The following is a 24,343-nucleotide window of genomic DNA, read 5'->3' as shown; positions in this document are numbered from 1 at the left end:
TGCTCCCTACAACACGTATGAGGGCAAGATTTACGCATGGATATACGACCTCATAACCCGTTGTTTTTGGTCACACATACAACCGTGCGGTCCAATCGTACCACTTATAGACACTTGTTGCCCATAAATGGTAGGATCATTGGAGTCTCCCTACTGTGCTCCAAAACAGCCAGAGCGTAATACAACGAAAACTTTATCACACTCTGTTGCACGTTTTCACTCAGATCGTGCTCATCACATTCCACATAGATCACAAATTATCACATAGATCACAAAGTCCACAAAGCGGGATTATCACCTAGATCACAAAGTCCACAAAGCGGGATTCAATACACTCATACCGTTTTCAACCCAATATCATTCTTATAGTTTTCTGATCAGAAAAATCATTTCCCGTAGTCTGATAGCTCTCCCCAGAGGTACTACAGTAAAACAAGGTATTTAAACTAAGTTTTGGAAAGCTGAAATCAATTTGTGTTATTTATCGCCTTGCGTTATTTACCGCTGTGCGTTACTTATCGCCTTTGCGCTAATTATCGCTTTGCGCTAATTCAACTTTTCGTGACTTGAGCTACGTGGGCGTAACCAGACGCTACGTTGCGTAGTGTACGCTGCGTGCGTCTGCCTTTCGGATTGCGTACGCTAGTCTTTGTTAGCGACACGTGTACGCAATGCAAAGGATCCACCGTAACACAATATATATTTTATCAATGTAGACGATCCCTGATCATCTACCGCAATCCACACTGCACACTGGCTGCCTCGTCTCTCGGACAAGCCGTGTGTTGTTCTATACTTTAACTATTACCTCTACTTATTAAATAACAGCAAATCTCCTTTTAGCCCTTTCTATCAACTATAAAATTTGGCAAACAGGAATAGTGATATACGAAAAATGGAACAGAAATGCAGATATATGCGTGCGTACGCAAGACAAAAGACAAATAAACAGTTTTTAAAAGACAAGCGTTTTGTTCTTACTTCCGGTTACCGGATTCCTTCAGCACTCTTTACCTAAGTGAAGCAGACGCTTATCCCGTCAGCAACTGCGAGACAACCTCCCACCCTTTTGCTGGGGGATAATGTCTGCTGATCTACCTAGTGCAGATGTGAAAAGGATCGGACGAGTCCCCAATTGACAATGCTAAATTCCTATGTCGTATAAACAACCCTTATGAAGCTAAGAACACTGTACGCTGTTTACTTAAGAAATACCGTAATGGTACGCTATTTGCGTAACGATCGCTCAGCCGTAGGCGAGACGCTCAAGCGTCACGTTCGCTCACGGCCCAGCGATCACAGGACACGTTATTGGTTATGTCTAGGGGAATGATTCGCTATGGCGTAGCATACACTCGAGACCACGAGGAGGTCACCAGCGATGCAGACGCTCACAACACTATACCTTGATATTAAACCTTATACCGACGAAACACACAGAATACCTTTAATGTGAGTACAGGGTGTAAATGCAACTTTGTGTAGCCTGACTACCTACAAAGCTGTTTGAGCGTCACCGACGCTCAAGTGAACACTTAACACTATAGTAAATACACAGATACTGTTTTAGGGTTCCAAAGCCTATTATCTGTATTATATCTAGTATACTTGTAAAAGAGTAACACAGTACAAATGATACACTACAATATAACAAAGACTTCCTAACCAAACACCTAACTAAGGGATAAACTACAATACTATCCTGGCCTAACACAATACAATACAATACTATAAAGTTTAGTCTAGGGGAGTTACGAGAGAAAAGAGAAAATAGAGAGAGAGAAATAGACACAGAGGGAGAGAGAGGAATTGGCTCACAGAAAGACAATGATTACGGAGAGAACTTACGCACAAAGGGTATGATCGCCTGCGCCTCGATATCCAGCTCCCGATTATCAGCAGATAACCGTTGATGAGAGAGTGAGAGCTGGATGTGGTCGGCCTGCCTATTTATGCCCCACACACAATGCAATCTCCTGGTCCTACAATCCTTCAGTTTATTGGACACAGGAATTCGGCCCTGTACTGTAACCAAAGGTCATAGGTTGATTCATACAGGTGGGCTGTGCTGAGTTTAAACGGCTCAGGTGGGTGGGAAACTGGGTTTCCCGCCGCATACCTGAGTATGGGTAAATAATAGAAATGGACATAAACTTCTTATGTTCATAACTATTCGCACGAGCGATTAATACGCTCCAAACCAACACCGGAATATTGCTAATTAAATACTCTTCCGATGGGTACCAAATACTGCTGTATGACTCCTGTTAGACCCTTCGTGCAATACAAAGAGGGACTCCTCCGCTCAGGGACATTCTATCTAAACCAAACTTACAGAAACTATTGAGGGGAACATGATCTATAAACGACATTAATTGTGAACTTTTGTAACGAATGAGTCGCACGCTACGATCACATAAACTCTACCGTAAATGCGCATACTGCGCGTGCGAGTGCACGCTATTGCGGGTATGCGCTTCCACGGGAGAGCATACGCATGCGCAGCACGGACCAGTGTGCGGTGCAAATATGGCAGTGTGCATTGAGACATTTTTCTGACTTCGACAACTCTTAAAAGCAAACAGAAATATAGGAAAAATAGTGCAATACTGCAAAAAAAGGGTTAAAATGTACTTCTCCATTGCACTCACACTTAGCATATATATAAAAGTATATATCACCACAATAGTGGGTTTGATTCCTAGGGGCCACTCGCAATCAGGTACCACACCTAGCAGGTGACTTGGGGCGAGATATACCGACCTCTTGCTGTACATCCCGTCACACACCACGCCCACACTAAACGCTCATCATCCAACACAGCAATTTTCCACCCATTCAGCGAGTGAGACTTTATTTGATAAGCTGATCTGTTTGTACTGTCATTCGCCGTTGTGAGACATTTCTTAGTAAAAAGAATATGTATATATATCTTACTTGACGTGCGTTACGGCTGGGACAGCGTCTATCAGCTGCTCATAGGAGTTCTAGCAGCCTATTATTATATCTCTTCCCTGCTCATCACTTATCTGCAGGTATAGAAATGTGAGCGAAAAGTCAGAAAAGAAAGGAATCCCTGGAATTACTCACCACAGCCAGTATGTCTCAGCACCGTGGGCTGGAACGCATTAGCTGAGCTGTGTGACGGAGGGAGCGTGGGCTCCTTGTTACCCCAAACTTTATTCCCTTCTTCTCACTGAACTTATCTCCAAACAGGGATTTGTCTTATTTAGGATTGGCTACATGGAGGGGCTCATTTATCATATTATAGGGTAACGCCATCCTCAGATGGCGTTTAGTGGATGGTGTCAGGCTTCAGAATGCTCCGCATTCCAGACCTTGGTAAATCACACAGCTTAGCAGCTCATGCCAGTGAAGCAGTGAACACACAGAATGACCCCCGGTCACTGGTCAGCTATGGGGCGGATGTAACAAAGGAGATGCAGGTAGAGCAGTTGCTTGTATTGGCAATCAAGCTGGTTTTGCCCAGAAATCCTGAACCTCCGCAAACTCAGGCCCTACTACATTTTCCCGGGAGTGTCCAAATTACTGTAGCAGCCGACAGTTTCAAAGTATAAACTATAGTGACTTTTTTCATGTGTGTGTGTGTGTATATATATATATATACTAGGTGCTTCATCGCGCCCTACGGGCGCTCTTCACACCGTCGCAAGGGGCTACGCCCCCTTAACCCTTGCATGCCTTTCTGGGGTTTAATATTTGTATTATATGGATTATTACCTGCATTCCTTTGTTAGTGGTTAAATATTGCACAATGAAAGGGCGTGCGATGGTGAAGGAGGCGCAGCCCCTTGCGACGGCGTGAACAGCACCTGCAGGGCACAATGTACAGAATGTAGCGGGTGCGGGGGGGACTGCGGATGGTGTCTGTAGATGCTGCGGGTGGAGGGGAGGCAGAAGTGGGGGTGGGGCCCGGATGGGGAAGGTTCGGGAGGTGCTGCGCGTGGGGGAGGGGCAGAGGAGTGGGGGATGCAGATGGGGGAGGGGTCCGGAGGCACTGAAGGTGGGGGAGGGGCAGGGGTGCCACGGGTGGGAGAGGGGCAGGTGTGGGGATGTTGTGGATGGATGAAGGGTTCCGGAGGTGCTGTGGGATGGGAAGGGACGGGAGTGCCGGGGGTGGGGTAGGGGACCGCAGGCACCATGGGTAGGGTAGGGGCAGGTACGGGTGTTGCGGCGGATGGGAAAGGAGGTCCGGAGGTGCTGCAGGTGGTGGAGGGGCAGGTGCGGGGGTGCCATTGGTGGGGGAGGGGTGGGGGAGGGGGGGACCGCTGATGGAGGAGGGTGTCTGCAGATGCTGCGGGTGGAGGGGGCAGGTGTGGGGGGAGACATATAAGGGGGGTGAATGGTGGAAGGGGCCTGGAGGTGCTGTGGGTGGTGAAGGGGTGGAGGGGTGGGAGCCACGGGTGGTGTAGGGGGTCTGGAGGCACAGCATGTGGGGGAGGGGTGGAGTGCCGCATGTGGTGGAGGGGAAGGTGCGGAGGTGTGGTGCATTGGGGAGAGGTCTGGAGGCGCTGCGGGTACTGTATATGCCATAAAAGGTAGTTGGAGGGTATGCAGTAACAGGGCCAGGACAGGGGTGGCAGGGTCAGTACAGGGTTGACGGGGCCAGGACAGGGGTGACGGTGCCAGGACAGGGGTGACGGGGCCAGGACAGGGGTGACGGGGCCAGGACAGAAATTATAGGGACAGGATAAGGGTGACAGGGCCAGGATAAGGGTGAAAGGGCCAGGATAAGGGTGGCAGGGCAAGGCCAGGGGTGACAGGGACATGACAGAACACAGGGCACGGGAGAGATTGGTATTAGGGACAAAACAGTGGTGACAGACAGATGTGTCTTACCGGAGTCACTGCTGCTGGCTGCTGCTGTTCCACTCCAACCTGTTGGGATCTGCTGCTGCTGGAGACTTGGCATGGCTGACTCTCTCAGGCTGGATTCCTGCTTCCTCTGCCCGTCCGCATCCCTCCCCCCCTCCTCAGTCACACACCGCAGACCTCGCGCAGCTGCCGGGCACTGTGGTAAGGTGAGACTGGAAATGACTGGTTAGCCCCCAGGAGACACTGCGGCTGGAGGGAGGAGGGGGTCATAGCATGCACGTGGCGCGGACCTCACGGCTTCCGGGCACTGTGGTAAGGGGAGACTGGGAGTGACTGGTTAGCTCCCAGGAGACGCTGCGGCTGGAGGGAGGAGTGGGTCAGAGCCTGCAAGCAGCTCGGATTTCTGTAGCGCTACCCGCCAGCTAAAGTGTGTGAAGGAGCTGGGCGCACCTCACTGCGGGTGGCAGTGCTGCAGCTAGCGGTGGGGTTGCCGGGGCTGGAGATAACAGAGGCAGTACGGAACCTGCACAGCGGCAGGTGCCCCACTAAATTGCAGCTAAGAAGTGTGGAGTGTGCTAGAAAGTGACGCTCCTCCGCACCAGAGAGACCCTGCTGAGTATGCCGATGTGGGGGGTCAAGCACACAGTGAGCCGGTGCCCGTCTGTCTGTATGACATACCCCTCACACACCCCCATACCTCCCAAATGTCCCGATTTTCGCGGGACAGTCCCATTTTTTGGGGTCTGTCCCGCTGTCCCACCCGCGGGTCGCAGTGTCCGGCGGTGGGGGGGGGGGGCAGTTGGAAAGCTCCTGTACTCGCTGTTCTGCTTAGCAGAGCAGCGGTGAATAGTGGAGACAGAGGGAGAGGGGGCATCAGGGGGTACGGACTAATGGGGGGGGTTCCAGCAGCAGAGCCGGATTAAGGTGGGGGGGGGGTCAGGGGATACGTACCGTTGGCCCCACAGTTTTAGGGGGCCCCCCGGCTGGAGTAGCTCTGTTCCAGCTCAGAAGCTCCCCCCCCCCCCGTCCTGCCAGCAACAGCGGCAGCATTTGTGCTACAGTCAGCACACGCTGCTGCATATTGGCAGGTCTGTGGTGTTGCAGGGAGGCAGCAGTCTCCCTGCTTTCTTCTCCCTGTGCGGGTGTGTAGGGGGGAGCGACCACCTCCTCTGGATTTAGCCCTAGCTGAGGGGCCAAAATCCCATCAAAAAAATAAAAATCGAAATTTGCATAAGGGGCGTGGCCACGCGGGCCGCTATTAGGCCACGCCCCTAACCCACAGCAGGCACAGCCATGAGATAGGGCTCCCCTGTCACAAGTGCCCTGGGCCCCCCGGACTCATAATCAGCCCCTGGGAGCATGCCAGCAGCTCACAGAGCGCTGGGCATGCTCCCTCACTGACGAAAACGGGGCCCTCCCGTGAAGCCACGCCCCCTTTTCGCCGAGTGTGTTTCCCTCCTTCTGCCTGGATAAAGCTCCTGCAGAAAGCTGGGAGGTCTGCACCCCTGCCTGTGCCATGCCCAATGCCCATGCTATCTGCTTCTGCTCCTAGTCTCCTGTAGATTTGGCCAGATCTCTGTGACTCATTTGACTAACTCCGCCCACTGTTGTAACTCCGCCCAGCGTTAGCAAATGAATCACAAGGTCACAGAATAGGGCTATTATATAGGAGATATATATACACAGTATTGTTTGGGTGGTGCTGTGTTCTGTCACATTGCACATACTGTAGTTAAGACTTAGGGGTCTATTCATGAAGCAGAGAAAAGAGTGGAGAAGTGAGCCAGTGGAGAAGTTGCCCATGGCAACCAATCAGCATTGAAGTAACATTTATAATTTGCATGCTATAAAATGATACGGAGCAGCTGATTGGTTGCCATGGGCAACTTTTACACTGACTAATTTTTCCACTCTTTTCACTGCTTCACGAATAGACCCCTGAAAGAGGGAGCGTAATACAGAATAATGTCAGCGATACGACAGACACACTCGTGTACTAATGTCTGCTTCTCTCCACACAGTTCTCTGGTGCCCTTGAGCACGACATTGAATGAGCCACACGCAGGGCTATCAGTAATGACTGGTTTGTCAGTCAGTGCCATGCCTGAGCACAGTGTATTTACTGTAGACGACGTCTCAAGATGTTTAGTTTACAGTCGCCGTGCTCTACTGTCTGCTACTGTATTGGTTACATTAAAAAGCTGATTAGGGGGACATTTACTAAGAAGTGATAAGAGCGGAGAAGTGAGCCAGTGGAAAAGTTGCCCATGGCAACCAATCAGCACTGAAGTAATGTGAGAGGTGCGGGTGGTGGTGCCTGCTGTCGTGCAGGTGTAGACTCTGTACTCACCAGGCGCCGCTCTCTCTCACCTTCAGGTACCGGAACCTTCAACGGACCTGGAATTCTTCAGTCGGATCCGGACACGGCGATTCCCCCTCGGAGCTGACCGACGACCTAGCTGAGGAGAGAAGGGTTTACATTAAAGGGGGTATCGACCCTGCTTCCGGTGGAACAGGGGATACCCCAGGGGTGGCTGCGACCTTCACCGGCTGGGTGAATGGTCATCACCGGCACAAAGCCTCAGCTACCCAGCTTTCACACACTCGCGCTTTCGCACGTAGTGTGATGAAAGGGATTCTCACGTCCGTGAGCAATCCTAACTCCGGCGCTCGGGGACAAACAAGGGACAGACGTACACGGATGCTACTCACCGTCACAAGTCTTGCACTCCGATCTTCTCCACTTACAGGTCCCTGTAAGGAGGCAAAGAGAAACAGCCGTGCAGGGCCTAACTCTACCCTAGTGTCACACCCTACACTAAATACAACAGCCGAGCCCTCAAACTAGCTCTGTGGGTGTGGTGCAACACAACTAGGCACAACTTAAACACATACACTTTGCCCTGCACGGTAACATATATCACACTATCGGAGTTACAACATAAAACGGTGCTGTCCCTTTATCTACCCGACCCAGAACACCCAGTAGTGGGGACCGCACAGCTCACCCACCTACCGTACTCTCAGGGTGGCCTGAGCCTAGCGCCCAGCGCCACCTTTACTCACCTCGGGGAAACACTGCTTCGCTGGGCCTAGCGCCCCCTAACTGCCCACAGGCCGGAGGCCTGACTTTGCCCACGGGCCTAGCGCCCGCCTACCTTGCTGTCCGTTGGGTGACCTGGGCCTTGTGCCCAGGGTCACCTTAATGTATCCCTAATTTGGCCACAAATACCCTAGGGCCTAACGCCCTCTATTAGCCACAGGCCTAGTGCCTAGATTGTCCCCCGGGCCTAGTGCCCGCCTAACTGGTGCCGCATGGGTGGGGTGGCTTGGGCCTAATGCCCAAACCACCTCATCAATATTGGGGGCCCAAACTCCTAACTGTGCCCAGGCCTAGCGCCTGAATTGTGTCCTCGGGCCTAATGCCCGTCCCTGGTGGTCGAGGGAGGAAAAGGGGAGGGGGGGGAAGGATGCCTCACTGAGGCCTTACCTAACCCGGGGGCCTCCACCGTCTTCTGCCGCTGACCCGTCCTGGCCAGCGGCGCCTCCGTCTTTTCCCTGCGTCCAGCCGCCGCTGGACATCTTCTTTCTGCAGGCCGACGTCTTCTGGCCTCTTCCGCGGCCTCAGGACCGCCTCTCCCCGCGGTCGTCGTCTTCTCCTCGGCGCCGGATCCTCTTCTGCGCTCCGGCGCGCCGACGACCTCCTCCGCTGCTTCCCGCCGTGACTTCTCTCCTCGCCGCTCTTCGGCGCGGCCTCCTGCTCTGCGTCCCGCCCGGCGTCTGACGTCAGACGCCGGAGGCGGGGCCTATGACGCGGCGAGCGCCGATTGGCTCGCCGCGTCTCTCCACGATTGGCTGCCGCTCCGGGAGCCGCGATTGGCTCCTGGAGGGCGCCAAGATTCAAATGCCGCGGGCGGCGCTTCTGATTGGCGGCCCGAGCGGCGCCAAGTTCAAAGCGCCGCCGCGCCGCTCTCCGCAGTCTCTGGTCCGGTGCAGGGAAAAAGGTAATCCCTGCACCGGACACCCGCCGCCACGCACCAAGCATGGATGTGCCCACAGGGCACATCCTTACATTTCCCCCCCCTTTTTCCTTTGTAGTCCCTACAAAGTTCCTCACGACGTCCATCGTCCGCGGGTCAGGGAATTCCAAGGTCCTTCCGGCGAGGGTGCATTCGGGGGCCCAGCCTGGACCAGCTGTGACCCCACATCCTTCCTCCTCCAGCTCCGGGTTCCTCTTGCGTCCTGACCTCCATCGGCGGATCCTCTGGGGGAGTGCCATCTCTTCACGGCCACTCGACGTTGGCCACCAAGGGGAATCTTCCTCCACGGGGACAACAGTCACCCACTCTTGGCCTCCGATACCGTCTGTGGCTTCGTCCCTGTCGTCCGGGTGTGGTATCGACCACCACCCAACAGCGGAATCCTCCGGGGCATCCGTTTCCTCCCGGGCAACAGCCACCACATGTCGCATTTCCTCGTGGGGCATCTCCAAAGGTCCTATCTCTTCCTCTGGAACGGGTCCTCCCACGGCATCGCAGTCCTGTCCCCGTACGTCGGTCCCTTTCGGCACTCCTGGCAGGTATTCTTGCTCCAGGACTATCTCCTCCTCTTCACGGAGGGCATTCAACTGGGAGCATGACTCCACCCGATCCTGCCAGTCACTCTCGTCGGCGCTTCCGATGCCAGAGTCGTCCTCCATCTGTTCTGGGAGGGATTCGTCGGCGGACAGCTCACCGTAGTCCGAGTCCTCCTCCGATATCCGGACTGGGGCATTACTTTCCTCCTCAGCGTACTTCTTCGCTTCCGCTGGCACCTCTGCTTCCTCAGCGTACTCTTGCGCTTCCGCTGGCATCGTTACTTCCTCAGCGTACTCCTTCGCTTCCGCTGGCATCTCTTGGTACCCAGGACACTCCTGTTCCGCACGTCCTGGTCGTGGACGGTTCCATCGCGGGGAGATTCCGGACGTCTCAGTCACTGGGTCTTCACGCTTTTCTTCGCAGCGTGGTCTCTTCACCTCCCAGTCGTCCACCTCCGCCTCATGCGGGAAAGGATTCTGCCTTACTGGGGTCACTTTCTTGGGACAGAGTAGGTCCGCGGCATCTTCCCAAGGGCACTCACTGGCCGCATGTCCTGGTCGCCGACACTTCCAACAAGGGAGGGCCACTGCCACCTTCTCCAAGACGGGTTCCTGATCCACCTCCTTCACTGGGGAATCTTCACCCGTTGGTTCCGGCTCAGAGGAATTGGGCACCTGCGAACTAACTTCAAGCAAGGCCTTCCGCTCCATTTCCCTGGTTTCCTCCTCCCATCTCTGGGCGCGACCATCCGCAATCATCCGGTCTTCGTTCCACGGACAATTGGGAAGCGCATGTCCTTTCGCCTCGCAGAGCGCACACACAGGCTCTGCAGCCACCCGGTCCCAAAGCTGCTGACGAGACTCCGTCATCTGCTTCACCGTGGCCTCGTAGTCCGTCCTGTCTTCCGTCCATGGACATTCCAGGAGCCGATGTCGGGGATCTCCACAGCTTTCACACCGGGAATCAACCTCGTCTTCGCTCAACTCTTCGTCCCAAGGACAACTGTTGTGCTCATGCCCGTAGTTTCCGCAGAGCAAACACCAGGACTCCTTCTTCGCTTGGCCCTTCTGACGTCTTCGGTCCGCTTCCTGGACCACCTTCTTTGGGGACGTCTCTCGCCAAGTACACTCGTCGGCAAAGTGACCTGTTTGCCGACATTTCTTGCAGGGCGTCACAGCGGCTTTCTTGCGCCCCTTCTCCCGGCGCTCTTCTTTTTCACGCTGGACCGACCGCTGCACCATCTTCAGGATGTCTGCCCCAGACACCGTCACCCAGTCGCTCTGGTCCGCACACGTCCGGGGGTGAGTCTTCTTCGGAGCCGTCCGCAGGGAGGTCTTCTTGGTGGCGTTCCACATCGTGTCCGTGATCCGGTCTCTTTGATCCTGCCGACTACGCCAAGTGTGAGAGGTGCGGTGCGGGTGGTGGTGCCTGCTGTCGTGCAGGTGTAGACTCTGTACTCACCAGGCGCCGCTCTCTCTCACCTTCAGGTACCGGAACCTTCAACGGACCTGGAATTCTTCAGTCGGATCCGGACACGGCGATTCCCCCTCGGAGCTGACCGACGACCTAGCTGAGGAGAGAAGGGTTTACATTAAAGGGGGTATCGACCCTGCTTCCGGTGGAACAGGGGATACCCCAGGGGTGGCTGCGACCTTCACCGGCTGGGTGAATGGTCATCACCGGCACAAAGCCTCAGCTACCCAGCTTTCACACACTCGCGCTTTCGCACGTAGTGTGATGAAAGGGATTCTCACGTCCGTGAGCAATCCTAACTCCGGCGCTCGGGGACAAACAAGGGACAGACGTACACGGATGCTACTCACCGTCACAAGTCTTGCACTCCGATCTTCTCCACTTACAGGTCCCTGTAAGGAGGCAAAGAGAAACAGCCGTGCAGGGCCTAACTCTACCCTAGTGTCACACCCTACACTAAATACAACAGCCGAGCCCTCAAACTAGCTCTGTGGGTGTGGTGCAACACAACTAGGCACAACTTAAACACATACACTTTGCCCTGCACGGTAACATATATCACACTATCGGAGTTACAACATAAAACGGTGCTGTCCCTTTATCTACCCGACCCAGAACACCCAGTAGTGGGGACCGCACAGCTCACCCACCTACCGTACTCTCAGGGTGGCCTGAGCCTAGCGCCCAGCGCCACCTTTACTCACCTCGGGGAAACACTGCTTCGCTGGGCCTAGCGCCCCCTAACTGCCCACAGGCCGGAGGCCTGACTTTGCCCACGGGCCTAGCGCCCGCCTACCTTGCTGTCCGTTGGGTGACCTGGGCCTTGTGCCCAGGGTCACCTTAATGTATCCCTAATTTGGCCACAAATACCCTAGGGCCTAACGCCCTCTATTAGCCACAGGCCTAGTGCCTAGATTGTCCCCCGGGCCTAGTGCCCGCCTAACTGGTGCCGCATGGGTGGGGTGGCTTGGGCCTAATGCCCAAACCACCTCATCAATATTGGGGGCCCAAACTCCTAACTGTGCCCAGGCCTAGCGCCTGAATTGTGTCCTCGGGCCTAATGCCCGTCCCTGGTGGTCGAGGGAGGAAAAGGGGAGGGGGGGGAAGGATGCCTCACTGAGGCCTTACCTAACCCGGGGGCCTCCACCGTCTTCTGCCGCTGACCCGTCCTGGCCAGCGGCGCCTCCGTCTTTTCCCTGCGTCCAGCCGCCGCTGGACATCTTCTTTCTGCAGGCCGACGTCTTCTGGCCTCTTCCGCGGCCTCAGGACCGCCTCCCCCCGCGGTCGTCGTCTTCTCCTCGGCGCCGGATCCTCTTCTGCGCTCCGGCACGCCGACGACCTCCTCCGCTGCTTCCCGCCGTGACTTCTCTCCTCGCCGCTCTTCGGCGCGGCCTCCTGCTCTGCGTCCCGCCCGGCGTCTGACGTCAGACGCCGGAGGCGGGGCCTATGACGCGGCGAGCGCCGATTGGCTCGCCGCGTCTCTCCACGATTGGCTGCCGCTCCGGGAGCCGCGATTGGCTCCCGGAGGGCGCCAAGATTCAAATGCCGCGGGCGGCGCTTCTGATTGGCGGCCCGAGCGGCGCCAAGTTCAAAGCGCCGCCGCGCCGCTCTCCGCAGTCTCTGGTCCGGTGCAGGGAAAAAGGTAATCCCTGCACCGGACACCCGCCGCCACGCACCAAGCATGGATGTGCCCACAGGGCACATCCTTACAGTAACATCTATAATTTGCATAAAATTATTCAGAGCTGCTGATTGGTTGATGGGGAAACTTCTCCACTAGCTCACTTCTCCGCTCTTATCACTGCTTAATAAATGTCCCCCTCAGTCTCCTATCTTCATCAGAAGGACGTTGTGTCATGGATTCCTTGCGATCTAGAATCATTGAGGGTGGACACTGAGCCAGGATGGAGGGGGGGTGGGAAGCTGAGCAGGAAGCCGGGAGGAAGCGCTGCTCCACGGCCAGCCCAGATCTCTGTGTGACCAGCCTGTCCCATCAAGTCATTGGCCCTTCTGGCATTTGCCCAGGCTCACCCCCCCCTTCATCCATTATAGATACGCCCTTCTGGCGAAAATATGAAATCACCCGCTGACATTATTGGATGGGATTTCTCTCTGTTTTCAGGTTCCTAGGGGTAGATTTATTACAGCTTCTAACACAGACAACTGGAGGTGTTTCCCATAGTAACCAATCAAACTACGCCTATTTTCTAGAATACAGTCGAGAAATCTTAGCAAGAGGCTGATTGGTTGCTATGGGCGACATTTCCACTTGCCCTCTTTATAAGGTTTGATATGTCTCCCCCTTAGGGGCTTGTTTATCAATATTTTTATATACTAAAAGAATGGGAAAATTGATGTGATCACACCCTTCCCACATTATTTTAGTATCAGTTAAAGTCAATGTACCAATGGGCTTTTGGGGGAGATTTTGCTAAATTCTCCTCCAGGCCCTAAACTTTGCCGACCCCTGCGATGTGTAAATAAATAAATAATTTCCCATCTATATCGGGAGCCAGGGTCGTTCTGCGTATGTGTGTTCTGCTGACCACACGTGTGGCAGCCATTACCAGGGAGGGTTCTGGGGGAACCCTCTCCAAGTGATTTCTGGGCTACTATATAATAGCACCATCTGGAAATGGCGTTACCTATTAATGCCAGTAAATCTGACAGCTTCACAGACCCTATAAAAATCTACGGGGGCTGCAGCTGGTGTCGGAAATAGATTCATATCTACTGCCGTCCCTCCATGGTACATTTGGTGGGGGTGTGGGAGGTACTTAATATTTGCAGATATGGTTTAATAATATTCATGATGAAGCTCAGCAGTTGATTAGCAATTCGGGACATCGCCATGGCCTGAGCTGTTACTAGCGAATTGAACAGGTGTATTCACCCCATGTAATAGCTGTCTGATATAATATGATGTTATACCTCCTGATACTGATCTGTGTGCAGGAAATTATCACCTCAATTCTCATGAGTGGCCGCATCGGCCCGGACATCCAGCACGTGGAGAGTTATGGCCTGCGCCTGAAGCACCTGAAGTCCGATGAGATCCACTGGCTGCATCCAGAAATGTCTGTGGGGGAGGTGCAGGAGAAGTACGAGTGTCTCCACCTAGAGGCAGAGTGGCGGTAATACTTCATATTATTATTATTGTATGGAATTATACTACTGCCTTTATAATTTGTTTGTGCAGTTGGTGATATCAGAGCCCAGGCACATGAGTGTACTCAGGCTCTTGTTACGTGCTATGTTAATAGTAACACTGTATAGTCAAAGGTTATGGAAGCACTGCAGTAGTTATTGTGGTTGGTCAGGGGACTCTGCACTTGGTACCAGGATTGGATGCAAGCGGTACAGTATGTGATCAGCACATATTCTACACGTCTTCCCTGTCCCTCTTCAGCCATACAGGTCCCTCTGCTACCAAGTCTGTGGTCAAGGGCAATAAACACTGGGATGCGACCATGGTTCCATCCTCTTCCATTGTACATTGAAGAAAGAGAAGTGTCTCCATGAAGTATGGTGGTGTATAGTGGTGGGCGGCAGTTAGTATACCTGATAGCTTTCCCATACCTGGAAACTGATAAGGTGCTGAGTGGACATCCTACGTTCTCCTTACGGAACCTTCTGAATCATACATCTGGAATCCACTCTACTTCTCATGTCACCAGGTCCAGTTTCTCAGTTCCTTAGCTGGCTCTGTCACTTAGCACCTATCCTTTCCCCTGCCTACACTCACACTAGGTGGTTTCACCATTCCTACTGACACCCCACTGTCCCAGCTGCCACAAAACGTCTTACTTCCTCCTTTGGTCTCTCACAGGGGACGTCTGCTCCTATCTGCTGTGACGGAGCCTCCCTTGAGCTTATCTTCTATTGATTATGCTCTATCTCTAGCATCTCCAGCTTGGACTTCCCAGTCTCTGCCCCCCTCTCTTTCACCTTGACTCATGTTCCCCACTGCACCCTAAATATTCTGCACCCAATACATATCTCTTACAGATCATGATTTCCCCATCTATATCAGTACAAAACTGACACCATTTGACGAGATATCTCCTCATGCCAAATCCAACACCCCCACCCACCTTCTGCACTCCCCAATCCACCCTCAGTTATTTTCCTCCAGTCACCGGGTGTAGCCTCTGCACTCATCTCACCTCAGAACTGTACACCCCTTTCCATGCTGAACTAGTTTGCTCATTCAGCCATCCAGTACCATCTCTATCATGCTACTGAAAATCTACCTCTTCTCTCCTGACCTCTCTCCATCTGTGCTATCTTGTGTAACCAACTACAGTGTATCTCTCCGTTACCTCCACATGGATATCTCAACGTCACCGAAAAGCTCAACGTGTCCAAAGCAGGGCTCATCATCTTCCTCCTCTCAGAGTCACCACCTCCCCTCACATCTCCCTCACCATCTACAGCACCACAAATCACTCCTTCTCACAAGCCCACTGCCTTGGTGTCACACTGGCCCTCTGTCCTCTGCTTTATGCCTTACACCCAGTCTCTCTCCCAGTCATATCACCAAAATATTGCCAGAATACGCTTTTCTCTCAGCCAAGATGTAAATATAACTCTTATCGATTCTCTCATCATCTCCCGCTTAGACTACTGCAACCTGACGTTCCCTCAAACATCTATTGCCACTCCAGTCTGTCCTAAGAGCCTCTCTCCACTCCACATGTGCCTCGCTCCACTCAGCCAATCCTTTCACTGGTTTGTTGCGTTCCCAGAATTTCTCACCCTCACCTACAGTATGGTCTTCCTGTGCTTTGATGTGGATGCCCCCTTTCCCCATAGAGAACCAAGCCCCAGGATAAATAGGGCGATCTTGGTGCTTTAGCCATCGGGATTTTATTCAGTCAGTGCTGACACGGACAGTCCTCTTAGGTCTATAACACGTCACACAGTTGACAGAAGTTCTTATCTTTCACTGAGGAGTCTTAACAAGGTGGAAACAGACAGTCTGCGCATAGACGTTCTCTGTCAGCAGAAGTCTTTGGGTGAGATGTACCAAATATTGTGGTAAAACCTCAGTAAATTGTCGTTTTCTGTGGATTTGCCACATCACTATAGGATCCCCATATGTGTTACTAGGCTCTGAGTTATCATGTATAAATGTCTGCATCTTTACTCGCATTCTCCAGATACGACCTTCGGATCCGCTACCTGCCAGATAACTACATGGAAAGCTTCAAGAAGGATAAAACAACGTTACTTTACTTTTACCAACAGGTAAGCTGCGGTCTGTCTTCTTTATAACACGGGAGCCTGATTGTTTGTGGCCAGTGAGCTAGCAGCATTAGGACCCAGGGGGACATGTGTCAAGCCTGGGTGAGAGAGAAAGTCTAGCAGTTGCCCCAAGCAACCAATCAAATTGGTTGCTTTGAGTAACTACTCTACTTTATCTCTCTCAAGATACATCTCCCCTCAAGGCGCAGAATATGTGATCAATAGCAGGCTATTACAGGCAGTGATTTGCAGGTAGCAGGCCATGGTGCAGCCATTTTGTCCTATTGACAGGGGTATATCTCACAGGGATTACCTCGCCTGCATTCCCCCAGAGCCGGCCCTAACCAATATGATGCCCTAGGCAAGATTTTGGCAGGTGCCCCCTAGCACAACCGCTGGTTCCCCCTCTGACCTTGCACCTCTTTCCCAGCACCATCACCCCTCACCTATAGCAGTCCTTATTTTGGTGTTTGTACCCCCTATATTTTAAATAGGAACAGTTCGCACATTTGGCGCACAGCCCAAAATGGGGTGTGTTTTTGCAGGCAAGGGGCATGGCCACACAATAGTAACCCCAATTCCAATTACACCTCCTTATTCACATTACACCACACCCTATTGCTCTTTATTCATATTAGATGACACAGTAGTGCCCTTTCTATATGCAACGCCACATAGTAGAGCACCTTATAGTTACACATAATGCCACACATTAGTAATGCATTTATACACATAATTCCACACAGTAATGCCCCTTACACATTATTAATGTCCTTATAAACATATTGCGCCTTACACATTATGACAACTTTTATTAATGCCCTTTTACATATAATGTCCCTTACATATATGCTGCACATTATTAATGCCCTTATACACATAATGACACACATAGTGCCCCCTACACATTTGCTGCACATTATTAGTGCCCCTATACACATAATGACACACATACAGTAGTACCCTGTTACACATATGCCACACATTATTAATGCCCTTATACACATAATGACACACATAGTGCCGCTTACAGATATATTGCACATTATATTAATGCATTTTTACATGACACACATAATTCTCTTTACACATATTCCGAACACTACTGCACAACCAACCCACTCACATGCACACAGCACTCACACTGCCACTAACACTGTGACCTCTGCCTCTGCTTGGATACAGATGTGTCCTCATAAATCTTGCATCAATGCTAACGCCGGGCACCTTTTTTTAAATGAAAATGAATCTTATTTGCATTGCTATGTGGCTAGGACGCACAAGCAGCTTCGGCTGATGAAAATGATATGCAGCATGCCTATATTATGTGTGAGACTGTGGCTGTATCTGCATATGAAATGCTACACACAGAATATAGGCATGCCGCATATCATTTTAATCAGCAGAAGCTGCTAATGCCCCTAGGCATATCAAATGACCTAGGCAATTGCCTAGTTTGCCTATGCCTATGGCCGGCTCTGCATTCCCCCAGTCTGCTCCCCATGCAAGCCCCTTTCCAGTCATCCCTCTACTAATGCAATGGCTGTAAGCAGGACAGGAGGGGTTAGACCTTATACTGAGCTCCCTGTCTGCATGAAACTTTATTACACTCTGCTGGTATCATTAGCCATTAGCACCCAGTAGTGAGTCATTTACTGTAAAGGCTGCTGCACCAATGACAGCTCCACCTGTCTCTAACTGCTGCCCCTGGTCTGTAATAGCAGAAGTTGCCCCAGACACCATTCCCCACTTACTCCTCTTATAACTAGTTCATTAGGCGATAGGTGAGGCTCCTTAATACAGTATTATGCTGGTATTGGAACAAGAATAAGAATGCACTGCTGCCCTCTGCTGGATCTAAGTGTAAATTCACAAAGCTTCCATGTGTTCTCATTTGCTCTATCATACCTAATACTCCCAATGTTATAAAATATCTAGAGGCGGAAATCAGGGAGGTATAAAGTGATGTAACCTAGATTTCATTTAGAGTCCCACATATGTAGCGTGATAGACTTTCTTTCACATACTAACATTATATACAACTTATTACAGTATTTACAGCTATAGTATCACAAAACATTATAAACTCACATGAAAACGCCAGTAATGCTCCAAGTATCTAAGATGACACTATATCCCCGTTGGTTTTCCTGTATACTGTAGATACAAAAACACAAATCTATACATCGGGGCGAATGAGTTATACTTGGGAAAGTAGACCCTGTGAGTCTATTATATTTAAAAAGTGACCCCAAACTGTGCCCAACACACGCAGCAAACAGGCTGAAAGTAGTTAGAGTTGGCTGCTTAGCTGCATGACTGTATAGACGGATGAATAATCATGGCATCTGACCAGCTCGTGTCACTGTCTGTGTTTCCCCAGCTGAGGAATGATTACATGCAGCAATATGCCACCAAGGTCAGCGAGGGCATGGCTCTACAGCTCGGCTGCCTGGAGCTCAGGTAAGGAACCCGTCCGCCAGCGGAGGAGGACAACTAGCACAAGGCTTTCTGTCTGCTGTATATTGGCTTAGGTTCAGCTGCTTCTCGCTGATGTGATCACAGTCATTAATAAGGGGGGATAGGCGGCAGCAGGGTAAGCTGTAATACAGAGATGCTCAGTCATTAATAAGGGGGGATAGGCGGCAGCAGGGTAAGCTGTAATACAGAGATGCTCAGTCATTGATAAGGGGGATAGGCGGCAGCAGGGGAAGCTGTAATACAGAGATGCTCAGTCATTGATAAGGGGGATAGGCGGCAGCAGGGGAAGCTGTAATACAGAGATGCTCAGTCATTGATAAGGGGGGCGAGGAGGCAGCAGGGTAAGCTGTAATACAGAGATGCTCAGTCATTAATAAGGAGGATAGGTGGAAGCAGGGTAAGCTGTAATGCAGAGATGCTCAGTCATTAATAAGGGGGGATAGGTGGCAGCAGGGTAAGCTGTAATACAGAGATGCTCAGTCATTGATAAGGGTGGATAGGCAGCAGCAGGGTAAGCTGTAATACAGAGATGCTCAGTCATTAATAAGGGGGGAGAGGAGGCAGCAGGGTAAGCTGTAATGCAGAGATGCTCAGTCATTGATAAGGGGGGATAGGTGGCAGCAGGGGAAGCTGTAATACAGAGATGCTCAGTCATTAATAAGGGGGGATAGGTGGCAGCAGGGGAAGCTGTAATACAGAGATGCTCAGTCATTGATAAGGGGGGATAGGTGGCAGCAGGGTAAGCTGTAATACAGAGATGCTCAGTCATTGATAAGGGGGGATAGGCGGCAGCAGGGGAAGCTGTAATACAGAGATGCTCAGTCATTGATAAGGGGGGATAGGTGGCAGCAGGGGAAGCTGTAATACAGAGATGCTCAGTCATTGATAAGGGGGGATAGGTGGCAGCAGGGTAAGCTGTAATACAGAGATGCTCAGTCATTGATAAGGGGGGATAGGCGGCAGCAGGGGAAGCTGTAATACAGAGATGCTCAGTCATTGATAAGGGGGAATAGGTGGCAGCAGGGTAAGCTGTAATACAGAGATGCTCAGTCATTAATAAGGGGGGATAGGCGGCATCAGGGGAAGCTGTAATACAGAGATGCTCAGTCATTGATAAGGGGGAATAGGTGGCAGCAGGGGAAGCTGTAATACAGAGATGCTCAGTCATTGATAAGGGGGGATAGGTGGCAGCAGGGTAATCTGTAATACAGAGATGCTCAGTCATTGATAAGGGGGAATAGTCGGCAGCAGGGTAAGCTGTAATACAGAGATGCTCAGTCATTAATAAGGGGAGATAGGTGGCAGCAGGGTAAGCTGTAATATATAGATGCTCAGTCATTGATAAGGGGGGATAGGCGGCAGCAGGGTAAGCTGTAATACAGAGATGCTCAGTCATTAATAAGGGGGGATAGGTGGTAGCAGCGTAAGCTGTAATACAGAGATGCTCAGTCATTAATAAGGAGGATAGGTGGAAGCAGGGGAAGCTGTAATACAGAGATGCTCAGTCATTGATAAGGGGGGATAGGTGGAAGCAGGGGAAGCTGTAATACAGAGATGCTCAGTCATTGATAAGGGGGGCGAGGAGGCAGCAGGGTAAGCTGTAATACAGAGATGCTCAGTCATTGATAAGGGGGGATAGGTGGCAGCAGGGTAAGCTGTAATACAGAGATGCTCAGTCATTGATAAGGGGGGATAGGTGGCAGCAGGGTAAGCTGTAATACAGAGATGCTCAGTCATTGATAAGGGGGGATAGGCGGCAGCAGGGTAAGCTGTAATACAGAGATGCTCAGTCATTGATAAGGGGGATAGGCAGCAGCAGGGTAAGCTGTAATACAGAGATGCTCAGTCATTAATAAGGGGGATAGGCGGCAGCAGGGGAAGCTGTAATACAGAGATGCTCAGTCATTGATAAGGGGGGATAGGCGGCAGCAGGGTAAGCTGTAATACAGAGATGCTCAGTCATTAATAAGGGGGATAGGCGGCAGCAGGGGAAGCTGTAATACAGAGATGCTCAGTCATTGATAAGGGGGGATAGGCGGCAGCAGGGGAAGCTGTAATACAGAGATGCTCAGTCATTGATAAGGGGGAATAGGTGGCAGCAGGGTAAGCTGTAATACAGAGATGCTCAGTCATTGATAACAAATGTGAGTCACTTACTCCTCAGATCACTTACCTCCTGATTGTTGCATCTGATTAAATAGCACGGAAATACCTTACTTGGAGATTTCAAAAACCGTCCATTTCACCTAAAAATGCTTGTATCTGTATTGTAATTTTGTTTTTTAAGCACAGCTGCACCAATGCAATTTAACCTGCAAACACTAAAAAAAAATCTAGCATAATTACCATTGCTTCTTAAACCTCTCACAATCCTTTCATTTCTCTGACGTCCTAGTGGATGCTGGGAACTCCGTAAGGACCATGGGGAAATAGCGGCTCCGCAGGAGACTGGGCACAAAAGTAAAGCTTTAGGACTACCTGGTGTGCACTGGCTCCTCCCCCTATGACCCTCCTCCAAGCCTTGTTAGATTTTTGTGCCCGGCCGAGAAGGGTGCATTCTAGGAGGCTCTCCTGAGTTTCTTAGTAAAAGTTTAGTTTTAGGTTTTTTATTTTCAGTGAGACCTGCTGGCAACAGGCTCACTGCATCGAGGGACTAAGGGGAGAAGAAGCGAACCTGCCTGCTTGCAGCCAGCTTGGGCTTCTTAGGCTACTGGACACCATTAGCTCCAGAGGGACCGAACACAGACCCAGCCTCGGAGTCCGGTCCCAGAGCCGCGCCGCCGGCCCCCTTACAGAGCCAGAAGCAAGAAGAGGTCCGGAAAATCGGCGGCAGAAGACATCAGTCTTCACCAAGGTAGCGCACAGCACTGCAGCTGTGCGCCATTGCTCCTCATGCACACTTCACACTCCGGTCACTGAGGGTGCAGGGCGCTGGGGGGGGGGGCGCCCTGAGCAGCAATAGAAACACCTTGGCTGGCGAAAATACATCACATATAACCCCCAGGGCTATATGGATGTATTTTAACCCCTGCCAGAATACAGCAAAAAGCGGGAGAAAAGTCAGCCGAGAAGGGGGCGGAGCCTATCTCCTCAGCACACGGGCGCCATTTTCCCTCACAGCTTCGCTGGAAGGACGTCTCCCTGACTCTCCCCTGCAGTCCTGCACTACAGAAAAGGGTAAAACAAGAGAGGGGGGCACTAATTAGGCGCAGTATAAATAAAACAGCAGCTATAAGGGGAAAAACACTTCTATAAGGTTATCCCTGTATATATATAGCGCTCTGGTGTGTGCTGGCATACTCTCCCTCTGTCTCCCCAAAGGGCTAGTGGGGTCCTGTCCTCTATCAGAGCATTCCCTGTGTGTATGCTGTGTGTCGGTACGATTGTGTCGACATGTATGAGGAGGAAAATGGTGTGGAGGCGGAGCAATTGCCTGTAATGGAGATGTCACCCCCTAGGGAGTCGACACCTGAGTGGCTGAGCTTATGGAAGGAATTACGTGACAGTGTCAGCTCTTTACAAAAGACGGTTGATGACATGAGACAGCCGGCTACTCAGCTCGTGCCTGTCTAGGCGTCTCAAAAGCCATCAGGGGCTCTAAAACGCCTGTTACCTCAGATGGCAGATACAGACGCCGACACGGATACTGACTCCAGTGTCGACGATGAAGAGACGAATGTGACTTCCAGTAGGGCCACACGTTACATGATTGATGCTATGAAAAATGTTTTACATATTTCTGATAATACAAGTACCACTAAAAAGGGTATTATGTTTGGTGAGAAAAAAACTGCCTGTAGTTTTTCCTGCATCTGAGGAATTAAATGAAGTGTGTGATGAAGCGTGGGTTTCCCCCGATAAAAAACTGATAATTCCTAAAAGGTTATTAGCATCATACCCCTTCCCGCCAGAGGATAGGGCACGTTGGGAAACACCCCATAAGGTGGATAAAGCGCTCACATGTTTGTCAAAACAGGTGGCACTACCGTCTCCTGATAGGGCCGCCCTTAAGGAACCTGCTGACAGAAAGCAGGAGAATATCCTAAAATGTATATACACTCACACGGGTGTTATACTGCGACCAGCAATCGCCTCAGCCTGGATGTGCAGTGCTGGGGTGGCTTGGTCGGATTCCCTGACTGACAATATTGATACCCTGGATAGGGACAGTATATTACTGACTATAGAGCATTTGAAAGATGCATTTCTATATATGCGGGATGCACAGAGGGATATTTGCCGACTGGCATCAAGAGTAAGTGCGCTGTCCATTTCTGCCAGAAGAGGGTTATGGACGAGGCAGTGGTCAGGTGATGCTGATTCCAAAAGGCATATGGAAGTATTGCCTTACAAAGGGGAGGCGTTATTTGGGGTAGGTCTATCAGACCTGGTGGCCACGGCAACTGCTGGGAAATCCACATTTTTACCCCAGGTAGCCTCTCAACATAAGAAGACGCCGTATTATCAGGCGCAGTCCTTTCGGCCCCATAAGGGCAAGCGGGCAAAAGGCTCCTCATTTCTGCCCCGTGGCAGAGGGAGAGGAAAAAGGCTGCAGCAAACAGCCAGTTCCCAGGAACAGAAGCCCTCTCCCGTTTCTGCCAAGTCCTCAGCATGACGCTGGGGCTTTACAAGCGGACTCAGGCACTCCCCTAAAGTCTGCTTTACCGACGTCTCCCTCCGACAGGGAGGCGGTATTGGAAGCCATTCACAAGCTGTATTCCCAGCAGGTGATAATCAAGATACCCCTCCTGCAACAGGGACAGGGGTATTATTCCACGCTGTTTGTGGTACCGAAGCCGGACGGCTCGGTGAGACCTATTTTAAATCTGAAATCCTTGAACACTTACATACACAGGTTCAAATTCAAGATGAAGTCACTCAGAGCGGTGATTGCGAACTTGGAAGAAGGGGATTATATGGTGTCTTTGGACATCAAGGAGGCTTACCTCCATGTCCCAATTTACCCTTCTCACCAAGGATACCTCAGGTTTGTGGTACAGAACTGTCACTATCAGTTTCAGACGCTGCCGTTTGGTTTGTCCACGGCACCCCAGGTCTTTACCAAGGTAATGGCCGAAATGATGATACTCCTTCGAAGGAAGGGAGTTTTAGTTATCCCGTACTTGGACGATCTCCTGATAAGGGCAAGATCCAGGGAACAATTGGTAGTCGGGGTAGCACTATCTCAAGTAGTGTTGCGGCAGCACGGTTGGATTCTCAATATTCCAAAATCGCAGCTGATCCCGGCGACACGTCTTCTATTCCTAGGGATGATCCTGGACACAGTCCAGAAAAAGGTGTTTCTCCCGGAGGAGAAAGCCAGGGAGTTATCCGAACTAGTCAGAAACCTCCTAAAACCAGGCCAAGTGTCAGTGCATCAATGCACAAGGGTCCTGGGAAAAATGGTGGCTTCCTACGAAGCAATCCCTTTCGGCAGATTCCACGCAAGAACTTTCCAGTGGGACCTGCTGGACAAATGGTCCGGATCGCATCTTCAGATGCATCAGCGGATAACCCTGTCACCAAAGACAAGGGTGTCTCTCCTGTGGTGGTTGCAGAGTGCTCATCTTCTAGAGGGCCGCAGATTCGGCATTCAGGACTGGGTCCTGGTGACCACGGATGCCAGCCTGCGAGGCTGGGGAGCAGTCACACAGGGAAGAAATTTCCAGGGCTTGTGGTCAAGCCTGGAGACATCACTTCACATAAATATCCTGGAGCTGAGGGCCATT

The 24,343-nt window shown here is 51.5% G+C and overlaps 1 protein-coding gene across 3 annotated transcripts in view; it reads left to right on the top strand.

The window, feature by feature from the left end:
• Window positions 1-24,343, top strand: part of PTK2B (protein tyrosine kinase 2 beta) — a 252,387-nt gene that overhangs the window by 104,905 nt on the left and 123,139 nt on the right. For all 3 annotated transcript variants that reach the window (XM_063915028.1, XM_063915029.1, XM_063915027.1), the window contains 3 exons: window positions 13,842-14,020; window positions 16,049-16,136; window positions 18,517-18,596. In XM_063915028.1, coding sequence (XP_063771098.1) covers window positions 13,842-14,020; window positions 16,049-16,136; window positions 18,517-18,596 — 347 coding nt within the window. The remainder of the gene's footprint in view (window positions 1-13,841; window positions 14,021-16,048; window positions 16,137-18,516; window positions 18,597-24,343) is intronic.

Source organism: Pseudophryne corroboree, chromosome 4, assembly GCF_028390025.1.
Source record: "Pseudophryne corroboree isolate aPseCor3 chromosome 4, aPseCor3.hap2, whole genome shotgun sequence".
Lineage (NCBI taxonomy): Eukaryota > Metazoa > Chordata > Amphibia > Anura > Myobatrachidae > Pseudophryne > Pseudophryne corroboree.
Note: the sequence above shows the minus strand (reverse complement) of the source record. Positions and strands in the feature narration are given on the sequence as shown.